The sequence below is a fragment of the Chrysochloris asiatica genome, unplaced genomic scaffold, assembly GCF_000296735.1.
Source record: "Chrysochloris asiatica unplaced genomic scaffold, ChrAsi1.0 scaffold00042, whole genome shotgun sequence".
In the NCBI taxonomy this organism is placed as follows: Eukaryota; Metazoa; Chordata; class Mammalia; order Afrosoricida; family Chrysochloridae; genus Chrysochloris; species Chrysochloris asiatica.
This window is the reverse complement of record NW_006408560.1, coordinates 9,413,881-9,427,471: the sequence shown is the minus strand read 5'-3', so window position 1 is coordinate 9,427,471 and position 13,591 is coordinate 9,413,881. Positions and strand designations below refer to the sequence as shown.

General features: G+C 42.1%; 1 protein-coding gene across 1 annotated transcript in view; it reads left to right on the top strand.

Annotated features, from left to right (window-relative positions):
• TCHH (trichohyalin) overlaps nt 1-13,591 on the top strand; it is a 92,421-nt gene that overhangs the window by 62,565 nt on the left and 16,265 nt on the right. Inside the window, exons 4-6 of the mRNA XM_006861710.1 lie at nt 10,002-10,166; nt 11,013-12,178; nt 12,245-13,588. Of these exons, the coding sequence (XP_006861772.1) occupies nt 10,002-10,166; nt 11,013-12,178; nt 12,245-13,588 (2,675 nt within the window). The remainder of the gene's footprint in view (nt 1-10,001; nt 10,167-11,012; nt 12,179-12,244; nt 13,589-13,591) is intronic.

Here is a 13,591-nt window from a genome sequence, read left to right as displayed (position 1 = left end):
TCAGAAGCACCTTCGTCCTCAAGCTGACATCTTTGTTCTTCAACACTTTAAAAAGGTCTTGTGCAGCAGATTTGTCTAATGCAATACGCCGTTTGATTTCTTGACTGCTGCTTCCATGAGTGTTGATAGTTGATCCAAGAAGAATGAAGTCCTTGACAACTTCAATCTTTTCTATTTTTGTTTAATAAAGGTTTCTATGATTTTGTAAGAATGTTTTTTATTTACCCTCATTTTTTTCATTCAACAAATATTTCCTGGGAATAGAACATACCTTCATGGAACTTGCATTCTATTATACTCAATGCCTCCCCAAACGAATGGATGAAATAAAGCTTTTTCTCCTATAAAAGTGACCATTAAAAGGACCAAGGGGACACAGCCATTTACCAAATAGTGACAAACTCTCCACTATTGTTGGCCTGGTCAGCTCTCTTTTCGTCAAAATATACTGTGTCCATTCTTATTCCCACCTTTCCTCACACTGTCTGTATGTGAGCCTCTGTATTCCACTTGACCTGGGTTAAATCTACTCATCCTATCCAAATCAAGCCCCACCTCTTTCCTGAAGTCCTCCGAAACTCCCTCAGCCAGTGACCTATTCCTTCTTTAATTTATAGATCACTTTTGGACCATAGCCAGAATTTACAACTTAATCATACCCTCTGAGTGCCCGGATCCTGTCATTTCCAATGTTCTACCCACTTTCACCTAGTGTGGTACCATCCATATAACAGGCTAGCACTGTAGGATCAGCACAGGACTGCTAACCACAAGGTTGGCAGTTCAAAGCCACTAGCCACTCCTTGGAAACCCTATTCAGACAGCGTTGCTATGAGTCAAAACCAACTCGGTGGCACTTAACAACAACCACAATGAAAGTTTTTTGATTACCTGACTAACAAGATACTGTGAATACGCATGGGACAGATGAGGGTATAAATATACATCAGTATTCTATGACTTGTAGTCAGGTACTTTCAAAAAGATTTTTGTTTTGTTTTGTTTTTATCATGTGGAAATATAGATACCATAGCATTCGCCAACACAGCTTCCACATTTTCAATTCAACAAGATTGATTACAATTTTCATGTTGTGTCACGATAATCGAGATCCTTTTCCAAAATATTCTACCACCATTAACATAAACTCAATGCCCCTCCCCTTTCCCCCCTCCTGGTAACCATTAATAATATTTGGTTTCTATATATTTGATTATTTCATATGGAACCAAAGAGTTTTGCATCTTGAAAAGCATAATCAAAAGGACTCTAATAATGAATTTTGAAATGTGTTGGCCCTGAAAAGGAGAATTGCATCCATTAATATCAGAAAACTGATGTTTGCCTTATAAGAAGTTGTAATCATTCCCTATTTGTAACATCTCTAGAGGATGTGGTTCACTTCAAAGACCCAATTTGTGCTGTCAAAAGCACTTCTTCTTGTCATTTAAGAAATGCTTTCAAAAGATGTGGTTTTAGATGAGTCTTTAATGGTGCACTCTTTCGCCAGAGCTGACAGCAAGCCAGCTGAAAGCCAAGAACTAGCCTAGACTTTGTCAGATACCCAGTGAAGCCACATTCACAACACTCTTCATCTACAGATATAGAAAAAAACTCAAAGAAAAGTATCTGCAAAATTCCAATTACACTTCTGGTAGACCACCTAAAAGGTGAAAACTATTGTTTTTTTGTGCAACTACTTTAGTAAGGTTTAAGGTTTTAAAAAAAAACTGTGAAAGGTTGTTTAATGTCATTATACTTTTTAAAAATATTGTATTAAGCTCTGAATGCCCTGCCAGGTACAATGTAAAGTGAGTACATGAAACACATTCTTGTCTTATAGAAGCTCTGATTCCTGGAGTTCTACTGTTTTCTGCTTTTCCATAGCTTAGAATAAAAATCTTATTTCTTGATGATATTTTGTTAGCTGTTTTCTCTGGGTTTCATCTTTTGTCCCCCCTCCTTGGATCCAAATTTCATTTTTTTAAATTCAATTATTTGATTTTTGAGTAGTTTATGCATTTATGTGGTGCAAGTATCAAAAAGTATATGGTGACAAGGCATTTCCCCAGCCCCTCCCTACATTTAACCACACTTAGTAGGTTTTTGTGTATTCTTAAAATTTTTTTAAGCAAGAACTAATAGCTAGTCTTTAAAATGTTATTATTATTATCAAGCAAAAACTAATAGGTAGTCTGTGAGTCCTGGTGTGGCACTGTTGCATAAACACTGGACTGCTAACCACAAGGAGGTCAATGGTTCAAATCTGCCAATCGTTCCTTGAAAACGCTATACAGGTTTCTATGAGTGAGAACCGATCAGATGGCACTTACCAACAACAGACAGTCTTATTTTGGGAATTAAACTTTCCATATTACAACATTTCTCACTTCAAATCATCAGAAGATAGAGTTGTGCTTTCTGGCAAGAGGTCCAAGTTCTAGCACCATGCCTATTAGAAAGGTTCAAGAAATGCTTGTGGTCCAAAAAAGCATGCATTGTGAGAAAAATCCAGGGGTGTGCAACCTACCTTCTGCTTCAGTCAGATCTTCACATGAGGCAGAGGGACAAGGACTTTGATTGTTTCCCCCAAGCCTCCCCAACTCTACTCCTATTTCTCTCTCTGTATTTGGAGTGGTTTTGAGTGTGATTTTATTGTTGTTGTTAGTTGTTGCCCAGATGCCCCTGATTCATACCAACCCTGTGCACAGTGAGAAGATGGAGATACAGATAAGGAAGTAGAAAAAGAAAACAGTAAATGAGGAAGAGAAGAAAACTAAAAAAACGTTGCTGGGGAAGGGAGGAGGACTCCATAGAGGCACAGACCCCTCTAAAGGGGGAGGGTCAAATGAAAGCTATTAAAAGATTATGCGGCTTTCCCCTACCTCCTTCTACCACCATCTCGAGCACTGGGTGGGTCTAAGGGTACTGAAACAGTTACTCAAGATTGTTGTTGTTGTTGTTGTTGTTGTTAAGTGCCGTCGAGTCAATTCCGACCCATAGTGACCCTGTATAGGATTTCTGAGGAGTGACTGGTGAGCTTGAACCGCTGACCTTATAGTTCAAACAGCTTTGCAGTCTGGTGCATTAACCCACAGCACCACACCAGACTCCCACTCAAGATTAGGACTCAACTATATCATGACACAAGGTAGTTGTTGATCTGGGTCTGGAGAAAACATTCCAAGTCAGATGCCATGTGCCTGGCTGTGCTGGTGGTGGTCTCTTTCACATTAGAAGACAATGACCTTTACCTTCCTACCCCCCAACTCAAAGCATCTATTGAGTATAAGCCTAAACTTCCCACTTTCTTTATAGTATACCTTATTGTCAGAAACAAAGCCTCTCTTGGTTAGGAAAGAAGGAGGAATGAAAACAGTATACACAGGGAACTGGTAAATGATATTACATTGTGGGGATTGCAATCAGTGACATGAAACAAAATATGTATGAATTGCTGAATGGAAAACTGATCTGCTCTGTAAATCTTCACCCAAATCACAATAAAATATATATATATTTAAAGAAAATCAGATAATATATATTGTTTAAAGTAAAACCTCTCTCCCCCAAAAAATGAGCTTTAATTTTTAAGTACAAATCCGCTTATCTCATTCCAACAAAGTGGCTTACGATTCTACTACAGAGGCTTTCACCTGGCTCATTTACCTTGAGGAGCTATGGCTTTCTTTCATAGGGCAGCTGTGAACTTCTTTTAAATTGTTGTTGTTGTCATTAAGTGCCATTGAGTCAGTTCTGACTCGTAGTGATTCTGTACAGGGTTTACAAGGAGCAACTGGTGGCTTTGAACTACCAACCCTGGGGTTAGCAGTCCAGTGCTTATCCTAGCACCACATTAGGACTTCTTTTATAATATACACCTTGAAATATCCATGGTCCAGTCAAAACCCACCAAAATGCTTACTCCTTTCTTTCCTGGTGTTCATCAAATTATAAAAATTAAATTCATTTGTCCTAGTCAGTGTGCCTTTTGACAAATCTCAAAGTTCTGTGAAGGTGAGTTGCTAGCTAAAATACAGTTACAGAACAGGGAAACTAAATTACTTATAATCTATGACTAGTTTAATGACAAAGAAAGCCAAGAGCCATCTGCTAGTCTGGTGACAGCCAGGAGTGGGGAGAAGATGAAAATGCTCTCTTTGGGTACCTGTGCCCAGTCATCCTGCATGGCATGACGTATGGTTAAAGCATCTGCTGACTCTCAGAGGTATAATTACCACCAGGGTGGGAGTGTAATTAAAACAAGCATAATCTACCTTGAGAGAAGATAAAAATTAAGAATTATTAATGATAATAATAATTAGTCCTCTTATATCTAAGAATTGCAAAATGCTTTACAAGCTATAATTATCACAGCTCCTCTCTGAGGAAGGGATTCATATCTTATAGCTCCTCATTTAACAGAGGGGCGAAGTGATGGACACAGGAGAAGACAAAGAGGGGTGGAGTGCTGCCTCCTCAGTCTTCTCCTGTAAGTGGTGAGACTGGAAAGAGGCCCCAGAAGGGCTGACTCCCATTATGTGTACCCTTATGCCAAGCTATCACCCAACCCCAGAGAACTCCATCCCAGATCAAACAACTCATCTCCTTCTGACCTCGTGGCCATGTAAACTGTCATAATGCAATAAAATTATAGTGTATCAGCAAGGACCTAGTAGAAATAAAAGATACAGCATTGCCTTCAAGGAACTGAAAACCTAATCGAGATGACAAAACAAGTATCCATTAAATTAGAAAAGAATATGAAAATTACACATTAACTAGTGCTAGGTTGTGTGGTGCTGACTGCACGATGTGGGGAAAGGTTTTTTTAATTAGAAGACTATTTCATGTAATGGTAAGAAAAGGTTTGGGGGAAGAAATGGAATTTGTGTGGGGCCTCAAGTTATGGAAGATGTGAGGTCCTAGGAGATCTGTCAGTGAATAAGAGGAAATAATAGGAAAACTTGAAAAGGTGAACACATAGTTTTAAAGAAAAAATCTTAATTGAAGAGGCATTAATAGAACTTACAAAAAAATCTCTCTTTGTTTTCAAAAACCATCCTATTTTGGACATTTCCCTAATCAATATCATGGTTCATATTGGGTTCTGGAGAAGTCCATTAGGCTAAAGATGCAACTGGAACTTTTTTGGCTTTATTTAAATTCCCACTTTGGCAATTATCCAATAAGGCAGAGTTAAAGCCTGATCCTGGTGGAATGCCACAGAATACCAAAGCTTCTATCTTCTTTTTCTGGGACTCCTACATAAGGTTGCTATGAGTCAGGACTGACTCTACAGTACTTAACAACATCTTCTTTTTCTAGATTCTGAGAGGAAAAAATGGGAAATAAGCCCTCGAATAAGATGAATACCAGTAAAATCCAATAATCTTTTTAAAATTTTAAATCTGTACTTGCTTGCTCGTTAATCCAGCAGAATTCCATCTCTAAAGATGGCAGGTCATGGATAGGGGCTTCATTTGACTCCTGGTATGGCGCTGTAGGATCAGCACTGGAATGCGAACCACAAGGTTGCAGTTCAAACTCACCAGCTGCTCCTTGGAAACCCTATATACAGGGTCTTTATGAATTGGCAGCACTTAACAACAACTACAGGGGCTTCAGGATTGGTGTAAATTAAAGCTTTAAGTGACATGTCATTTTCTCTGTAATAAAGAGTCCAAGTATCATAGTAAAGTACCAGTATAATACTGTTGTTGTTGTTTTTGTTGTTGCTAGATACCATTGAGTTGGTACCGACTAATAGTGACCCTGTGTACAACAGAACAAAACACTGCTTGGTCCTGTGTCAACCTCACAATTCTTGCCATGCTTGAGTTCGCTGATGCTGCCACTTTGCCAATCCATCTTGCTGGAGGTCTTTCTCTTTTTCTCTGACCTTCCACCTTACCAAACATGATATCCTTTTCTAGCAATTGGTCCCTCCTGACAATATGTCCAAAGTATGAGAGACAAAGTTTGACCATACTGTAGCTTTGCTTAAATCCTTGATAGAGAAAGGCATTCTTGCAAATGGACCAGAGACTCTGGGGTTATTATTCCTAGGTCAATCAATGATGTTCTCTGAACCCTCAGTGCCTCACTCTCCAGACTTATACAAGAAAGATAATCAGGCTTTATGTCTTTAGAAATATGGAGATCTGCAGCTGATACAAATACTATTTTTTCTTGATGATCCACACTGAGTAGAAACCTCTAGATTTCAAGAATCCCCAAATGATCTTAAATAAAATTACAGAACCAATTTATCAGAACTTGATAATTTTCTACATTCTACAGTTTGCCAACTTTTAAAAAATGGAAAACAATGAAAATTATGTTCAAATCTCATAACAGGAACTCCATTTTAAAACCATATTTACTTATCTTAAATAATGACACAGTAAAACAAAAGAACAATTGTAAGCCCACTTTGTTAGGGAGAATGTCAAAGCTGATTTTAAAAAAGAAAATCAACAATATTTGAATCTACTTACAACCTTTCTGATGTTGGATCAAGTGCAGCAAGCAAGAGAAGGCTGATTTTCTTCAGTCTGTAAGGATTTAATTTTTTTTTTTCCTTTGTCTTGTACTGATTTTATACAAGAGTGGGTAAGAAAGTCATCGCTAGACTTAGGATCTAGCTTCATTCTGAAGAAGAAAGACTTCTTCTGTTACCAAGGATGCAATTTCAGGCTTTTTTTTTTTCTCTCCCCACCCAAGGTTGTTCAAAAGCATCTTCCTTTGGGTTTACCTTTTTTTTTTTTTTGCTTGCTCAACCATGATTGTAAAATTATTAATGGCATTTGTCCATTAGTCTCAAAGAAACTGTTTAGCCCCCTTTGGGGTGTATTGGCTATAGAAAGTCATGCAATTGCATCTCACTACCTGGGTTGAGATTCCCAGCAGATCACACACAAGTAGATACAATCAAAAGCAGAACTCAAACAGAGCTTGTCCAGAAAAGTTCTTGCAGGATTTCCACAGAAGTGAGAAATGAGGATCCCATGATGACTTGGGGTTGCAGTACATATATGCTCATGGGATTCTATCCTAGAGTCCAAAGAGTAAGAGAATTTTATGGCTCTCTAAACAGATCTAAGGAGCACTCCAGCAAATTGACTAATTCCAAGAAATAGTGATGGTTTTAGTAAAACTAGAAGTCTTTATGGAAGCAGGATCCAGACTTAAAACTGCCATCCCATATCCTACAGTTTCCACCTTCCTCTTTATCTGAGGTAGCAACAAGCATAAGAGTGAACTGAATTCAACTGGACAAATCTACAGGTGAAGAAATAGTCATCAGGATCTAAGTTCTAAATCTTCAAATTCCATTAAAGCACCCTATATGGATGGTCTCCCCAAAATTCAGAAAAGCAGCAGCTGTCTCTGAACAAAGGAATAGACAGAAATGCAGAAATGCTGAGAAGCCACTGAATCATTTAATAGTCTTCATAAACCTATTGTGAACCAAAGTTTCATATAGTCTGAAACGTAAGGGTGGGAGTCGCTGACAACCAGGAATAAAATCCAGTTCCTTACAATAAAACAGCACTGAGATTTGTAAATGATGACCAAGGTTGAGAAAGCCCTGACAGATGTAATGGGCTAGAATGACAGATTACCTTAATGCGCTTCCACAAGAAGAAGCAGACTCAAGTGTTTTGATGTCATAATTATGATTAGTAACTTAGGATGATCGTATCTACCATAATGCATGACACCAGCTCTTTTTCTCAAGGGGCAGCAATATACCGATGAAAAAAAGAAAAGCACCAACTTCATTTATATTTGTTATTTCTAAGAATACGTTTTTGCAGATTTCAAGTTTCTTAATGAAAAAGTGTTTACTAAGGAGACAATCTTCAATCTATAAGAAAACCATCATAAGACCCAAGAATACAAATGTGAAAATTTCCCACCTGCATTTTCACTTAAGAAATTAACTAAATCAATTCTTTTTTCATTGCCTTAGAATTGCTTTGGACAGGGGCCATATACAATTGTTCGTGGATAAAGAATATAATTAGTTCTGATCAGCTTATATTAGCTTCTGTCTTAGCCCAACATTGAAGTCACATCTTTTACAAAATAGATAGATTGGAGGTTGGTACTTTGTAAAGAAGTCATAATCAACGAAGATTCCGAACATCAAACTTCTTAGTTTTATTTCATTTTATAATTCAAAATTAAGAAAAATTAAAGATTCTGCCAAATATTCTCATGTTAGGTGGGGCCAATACCCTGTCAGGAGGTCTGTGAACCTCGTGCCAAATAGCTACGTGAGCAAATAGTGAGATAAACAAGCCATTCATGGAGACAGAGGTGGAGCTGGGCTTGGTTAGGAATGAATCAGGCCAACCCACAGAGTGGGTGTCTCCTTCCCAAGTTGCTCTCCAGGGCACAATTAAAACCCCTATAAAAGGCCCTGCTCTCGGTTATCCAGTACACTTGCCAGCGGTGTCAGTGAGCACTCAACTTCCTCCTCTGGTGAAGTGGGTAAGTTTCATTCTGTATGATTCTTTAACTTCTAGACATTGGAGATGTTGGGGGTGGGGGGTAGTTTTCTGTGCCAGAAGGGATCCGTATCTTAAGGTGTGTCTAACACTCAGGAACTCCATTCCATCTTCTTATGGTTGAAGCCATTACGTGAGTGAAGATGCGAGCCTTCTCCCAAGGCTCTGAACTCTGTATCATATCTTTGTCAGGGATTGGAGTTGGATCATGTCTGATGAGGTTCATCTTCCAAAATAATTGCTCTCTCAAGAATTTGTCAATCCCCTGTCTCTTTTTATATTGGTTCTACACAAAATGGACCATCTTCATACAGTTATGGTATCTGAGGTACTGGAGTTGAGAAGTAAATAAAGAATCCAATCAGGTGAGCCAGTAAACTCACCCAGCCTATGATGCCATCCAGTTCTTTTAACATTAATCTACTGATGGCTAAGTCCTGTTTTTTATAATGTCAAGATTCAAATGATTTATTTGGATTTAACAAAAGCTTACCACAACACCAGTAGTATTCAAAGTTTTCCTGGTTCAGTTTGACCTATTGACCTCAATAGTCAGTCAGGAAGGACCTCTCAGATACTTTTGATAATTGAATATCTGAGAGTAATATATGAGAGTCAGGCATGTAAGGTGCACTCTCTGTTCTCTGAAAGTGTATCTGTGTCTTGACTAAGAAGCAGTAGTATTTAATTATAGGACTGATACTATATGAGTTCTACCTCTAGACCTCTTATGGTATATAATGTTGGGGAATAATTCACATTCCTTTCTTATTACTTTAGTTGCTCCAATATATCTTGCAGCCACATTTAGCTGTGCATGACTTCTGTACACTTTAAAATACTCTCAAATGTTCCCTCACCTTTTGGCTTGCACTAATCCTCTTTGCTCAATTTTAGAGGAATCTGCTTGTAAGCAAGAATATAGCAAATTTAAGTTTTCTTATTCCTCTCTTCACTCTCTAATCTGAAATATGGTGACAAAATATGAAGACAAAAACCAAAAAACCAAACTCATTGCCATAGTCAATTCTGATGAACAGCAAGCCTATAGGACAGAGAAGAACTAACCCACAAGGTTTTCAAGACTGTAAATCTTTCCAGAAGTCGACTGCCACATCTTTCTCCCACAGAGTGGCTGGTGGGTGAACCTCTGACCTTTCCATTACCACCAGTACTTCTTAGCTGGAAGATGGAGAAGGAAAATATATGCATAATCTGGATTGAAGAGATAATCAAAAGCTGTCTGAATAGTCAAACAAGACTATCTTCAGTATAGTTTGAAGACAATTCCTGGGCTTGGAATTTCTCAGCGTCTCTCTTCTCCTTCCTGAGTACAATACTTAGAGGGGAAATGCTTTGCAAATGAAGGTTTTAGAGAGTTACTGTTGTAAAATCAAACTATTCAACAAGGATCTATGGTGAAAAGCCTTCTTAAGAGTAGAAGGAGGGTTTTGATTCTGGACCCTATTTTTTTTGTTCTAGGTAAACTTGAACTTGAAGAAAGAAAACATGTCTCCACTTCTGAGAAACATCTTTGACATCACTGACATTTTCAATCAATATGCCTCAAATGGTTGTGAGGGGCCAGCACTAAGCAAGAAAGACTTAAAGGAACTCCTTGAAAGAGAATTTGGAGATGTCCTCCAGGTAAGAGTCAACAAGAAAAGGCAATCTCTATTGACTTGTTGTTCTTGTTGTTAAGTGCTGTTGAGTTGGTTCTGACTCATAGCTACCCAACATAGGGTTTCCAGGGAGCAGCTGGTGAGTTTGAACCACCAACTCTGCGGTTCAAACCAACCTTGTGGTCCAGCGCTTATCCTACAGCACCATACCATTTAATTTAGGGCTACGCAATTTCTTGAAAGCCCAGAGCAAAGAGCAGTGATTTTCTAGATTCACTTTACACCGTGCCAGGTCTACACTACATCCTCCATTCATTATGAGTCTAAAGTCACTTAATTGATATTGTAGTCTGAGTACTAAAGAAATCGCTAGCAAATATTTAGTATACTTAATGGCAATGTGAATAAGTGAATTATTCATGGTAATTATCACCAAAGAAATCAAATCAAACTAGATTAGGGAGGATTTTTAATTTAATTCCAAATTTCAAGCACCGAAATTAACTGATGCCTAGAAAGTGGTGTTATATATAATAATGTTTTATTCCGTTTTCAAACATAGGATAGAAAGCTAACTAGAGTGGCCATTCCAGATAGAAATTGCTGCTGCATATGTTCATGATTGTTCTAGTTGTCCATTAAGGATGAGTCCATTTTTATTCACCAAGTAAAGAGAATGGTGTATTCTTTTCTAATTCACAAGATGCAAGAATTTCCAATTGAATGCAAGCGTTACAATGATGTGTTCACATTTTACGTGGGGGAAAACAGACATACACTGGGCATTTATTATGTGACTGAAAGTTGTTGATCTCATGTAGTTTGGCTGTAAATATCACATCGTAATATGTGTTTCCCATCTTTTTCATAGAGACCACATGACCCTGAGACGGTAGATATGGTCCTGGAACTTCTGGATCGCGACGGTGATGGGCTTGTCCATTTCAACGAATACCTCCGGTTAATTTTCAGGGTGGCTCAAGCTTGTCATTACGCTCTCAGCCAGGTCACCGGGCTAGATGAGGAGCAGAGAGAAAAGTGTGAGGGAAAGGGGAACCAACTAAAAGAACGCAGGCAAGAAACCCAAAGGAGATTTGAGTCCCGGGACAGACCACTGGAAGAAGAACTCAGGCAGAAGCGGCAGGAGCAGGAGAGGGCACTCGCTGAGGAAGAGTTGCAGAGGCAAGAGCGACGTGAACAGCGTGACAGGCGGCTGCGAGAGGAGGAGCAGAGGCTGCAAAGGCGAGAACTCCAAGAGCGGGAAGAGAGAGGCGAGGAGAAAGAGCAGCTGCAGAGACGCAAGGGTCGGGAGCCTCAGGAGTTTCCAGAGGAAGAGCAACAGCAAAGGCGAGAAAGGCAGGCGCAGCGGGAGCTACAGCGACTTGAAGATGAAAGGCAACAAAGAAGAAAGCAGCAGGAGCGCCGGGAAGTAGAAGAGCTGCAAAGGCGGGAAACGCAGGAACTGAGGAGGGAGCTCCGTGAGGAGGAACAACTACTGCAGAGGAGAGACAGGCAAGAACAGCTCAAGAGGGCGAGCCAGGAGGAAGAGCAGCTGAAAAGACGCGAGCAGCTCGAGCGCCTGGAAGAAGAAGAGCAACTGCAAAAGCGGGAAAGGCAGGAACTGAGGAGGGAGCGACTCGAGGAGGAGCAACAGCAGAGGCGCGAGAGGCTGGTGCGCGGTGAAGACGAGGCACAGCTGCAAAGGGGGCGCCTGGAGGAAGAAGAACGTAGGCAAAGGCGGGAGCGATCACAGCTCAAGAGGGAGCGCCGCGAGGAGGAGCAGCAGCTGCAAAGGCAGAGGCGCGGGCGAGAGGAGCCACGCGAGCAGGAGAGGCGCGAGCAAGAACTGGTACAGGAGGAAGAGGAGCTGGAAGTGGCCCAAGAGCAGAGCCAGAGCCTCACCCCGCGGTGGCAGTGGCAGCTAGAAAGCGAGGTGGAGGCACGTCAAAGCAAAGTTTACTCCAGGCCCCGCAGGCAGGAGGAACTGAGGCGCCGCCAGGAGGAGGAGAGGAGTCGACGCCTGGAGCGAGAGCAGCAGTTGCGGGAGGAGCTGGAAGACGATGCCCAGCTGCAGGTCCGACCCCGACAGCTGCGGGAGGAGAGCGTGCAGCTACGGCGGCAGGAGGAGCAGGCTCGCCGGCAAGAGGAGGAGGAGCAGCGCCGCGACTTCAAAAGACAGTGGCAGCTGGAGGAAGAGAGAGAGGGGCGCCGCCAGCAGCTTTCCACCAGGCCTTCCGTGAGAGAGCAGCGGGAGAGACAGGTGAGAATGCAGGAACGTCAAGAGCAGGAACAACGGTTCCAAGAGGTGGAGGAGGAGCGACGCCAGCTGCGCGAGAGGGAGCAGGAAAGGCAATTCCTCCAGGAGGAAGAGGAACTCCAGCGCCGTGAGCGCGCAAGACAGTTCCAGGAGGAGGGTGACCTCCAAGAGGAGAGGAGGCGACTCCAAGAGGACCAGCGCCGAGGCCAAAAAATGAGATGGCAACTCGAAGAAGAAAGTCAGAGACGCCGCCAAGTTCTGTATTCCAAGCCGGCCAGGCGGGAGCAGCTGCGCGAGGAAGAATTGCTGCAGCGTGAGGAGGAGCAGCTCCGGCGTCAAGAGCGCGACGGCCAGTACCGCCAAGAGCAGCTGCAGCAAGAGGAGAAGCAGCTGCAGAGAGAGGAACGAGAAAAAAGAAGGATCCAGGAGCGAGAGAGACAATGTCGGGACGAAGAGCAGCTACAGCAGGAGGAAGAACAGCAGCAGAGGGAAAGGAGGCGCCAGGAGCGCGAAAGGCTGTATAGAGAGGAGGAAGGGCTGCAGCGCCAGGACAGGAAGCGACAATTCCGTGATGAAGATCAGCGTCGCGATCTGAAATGGCAGGTGGAAACAGAAAATGAAGTTCAAAGTAACAGAGTTTACTCCAAACGCACAGTGAATGAAGAAGAGACCCAGCAGGTGGAAGATTCCCAGGTCCGGGACAGAGAATTCCAGAGGGACCGACGATCCCTGCAGGATGAACTGGAAGAAGAGCGCTCTTTCCAGGATCGAGAGCAAGAGAGGAGACGTAGACAGCAACGCGACAGGCAATTCCAAACCGAAGAACCACTGGAGGGGGAGGAGCGAGTGGAGGCCCAGAGACGAGAAAGGCAGTTCCAAGAGGAGGAGGTACTGCTAAGAGAAGAAATAGGAGAGAAGAGACGCCGTCAGGAAGGAGACAAGAGATTCCCTGAAGAATACTTCCAGCAGTCGCGTGATAGACGATTCCAGGAGGAGGAGCAGCAGCTGCGCCGCCAGGAACGCAGTGAGGAACAACTGCGCCGCCAGCAACGCGACAGACTATTCCGAGAGGAAGAGCAGCTTCGCCAGGAACGTGAGGAGGAGCAGCTGCGCCGCCAGCAGCGCGACAGACAGTTCCGCGAGGAAGAGCAGCTGCGTCAGGAACGCGAGGAGGAACAGCTGCGCCGCCAGCA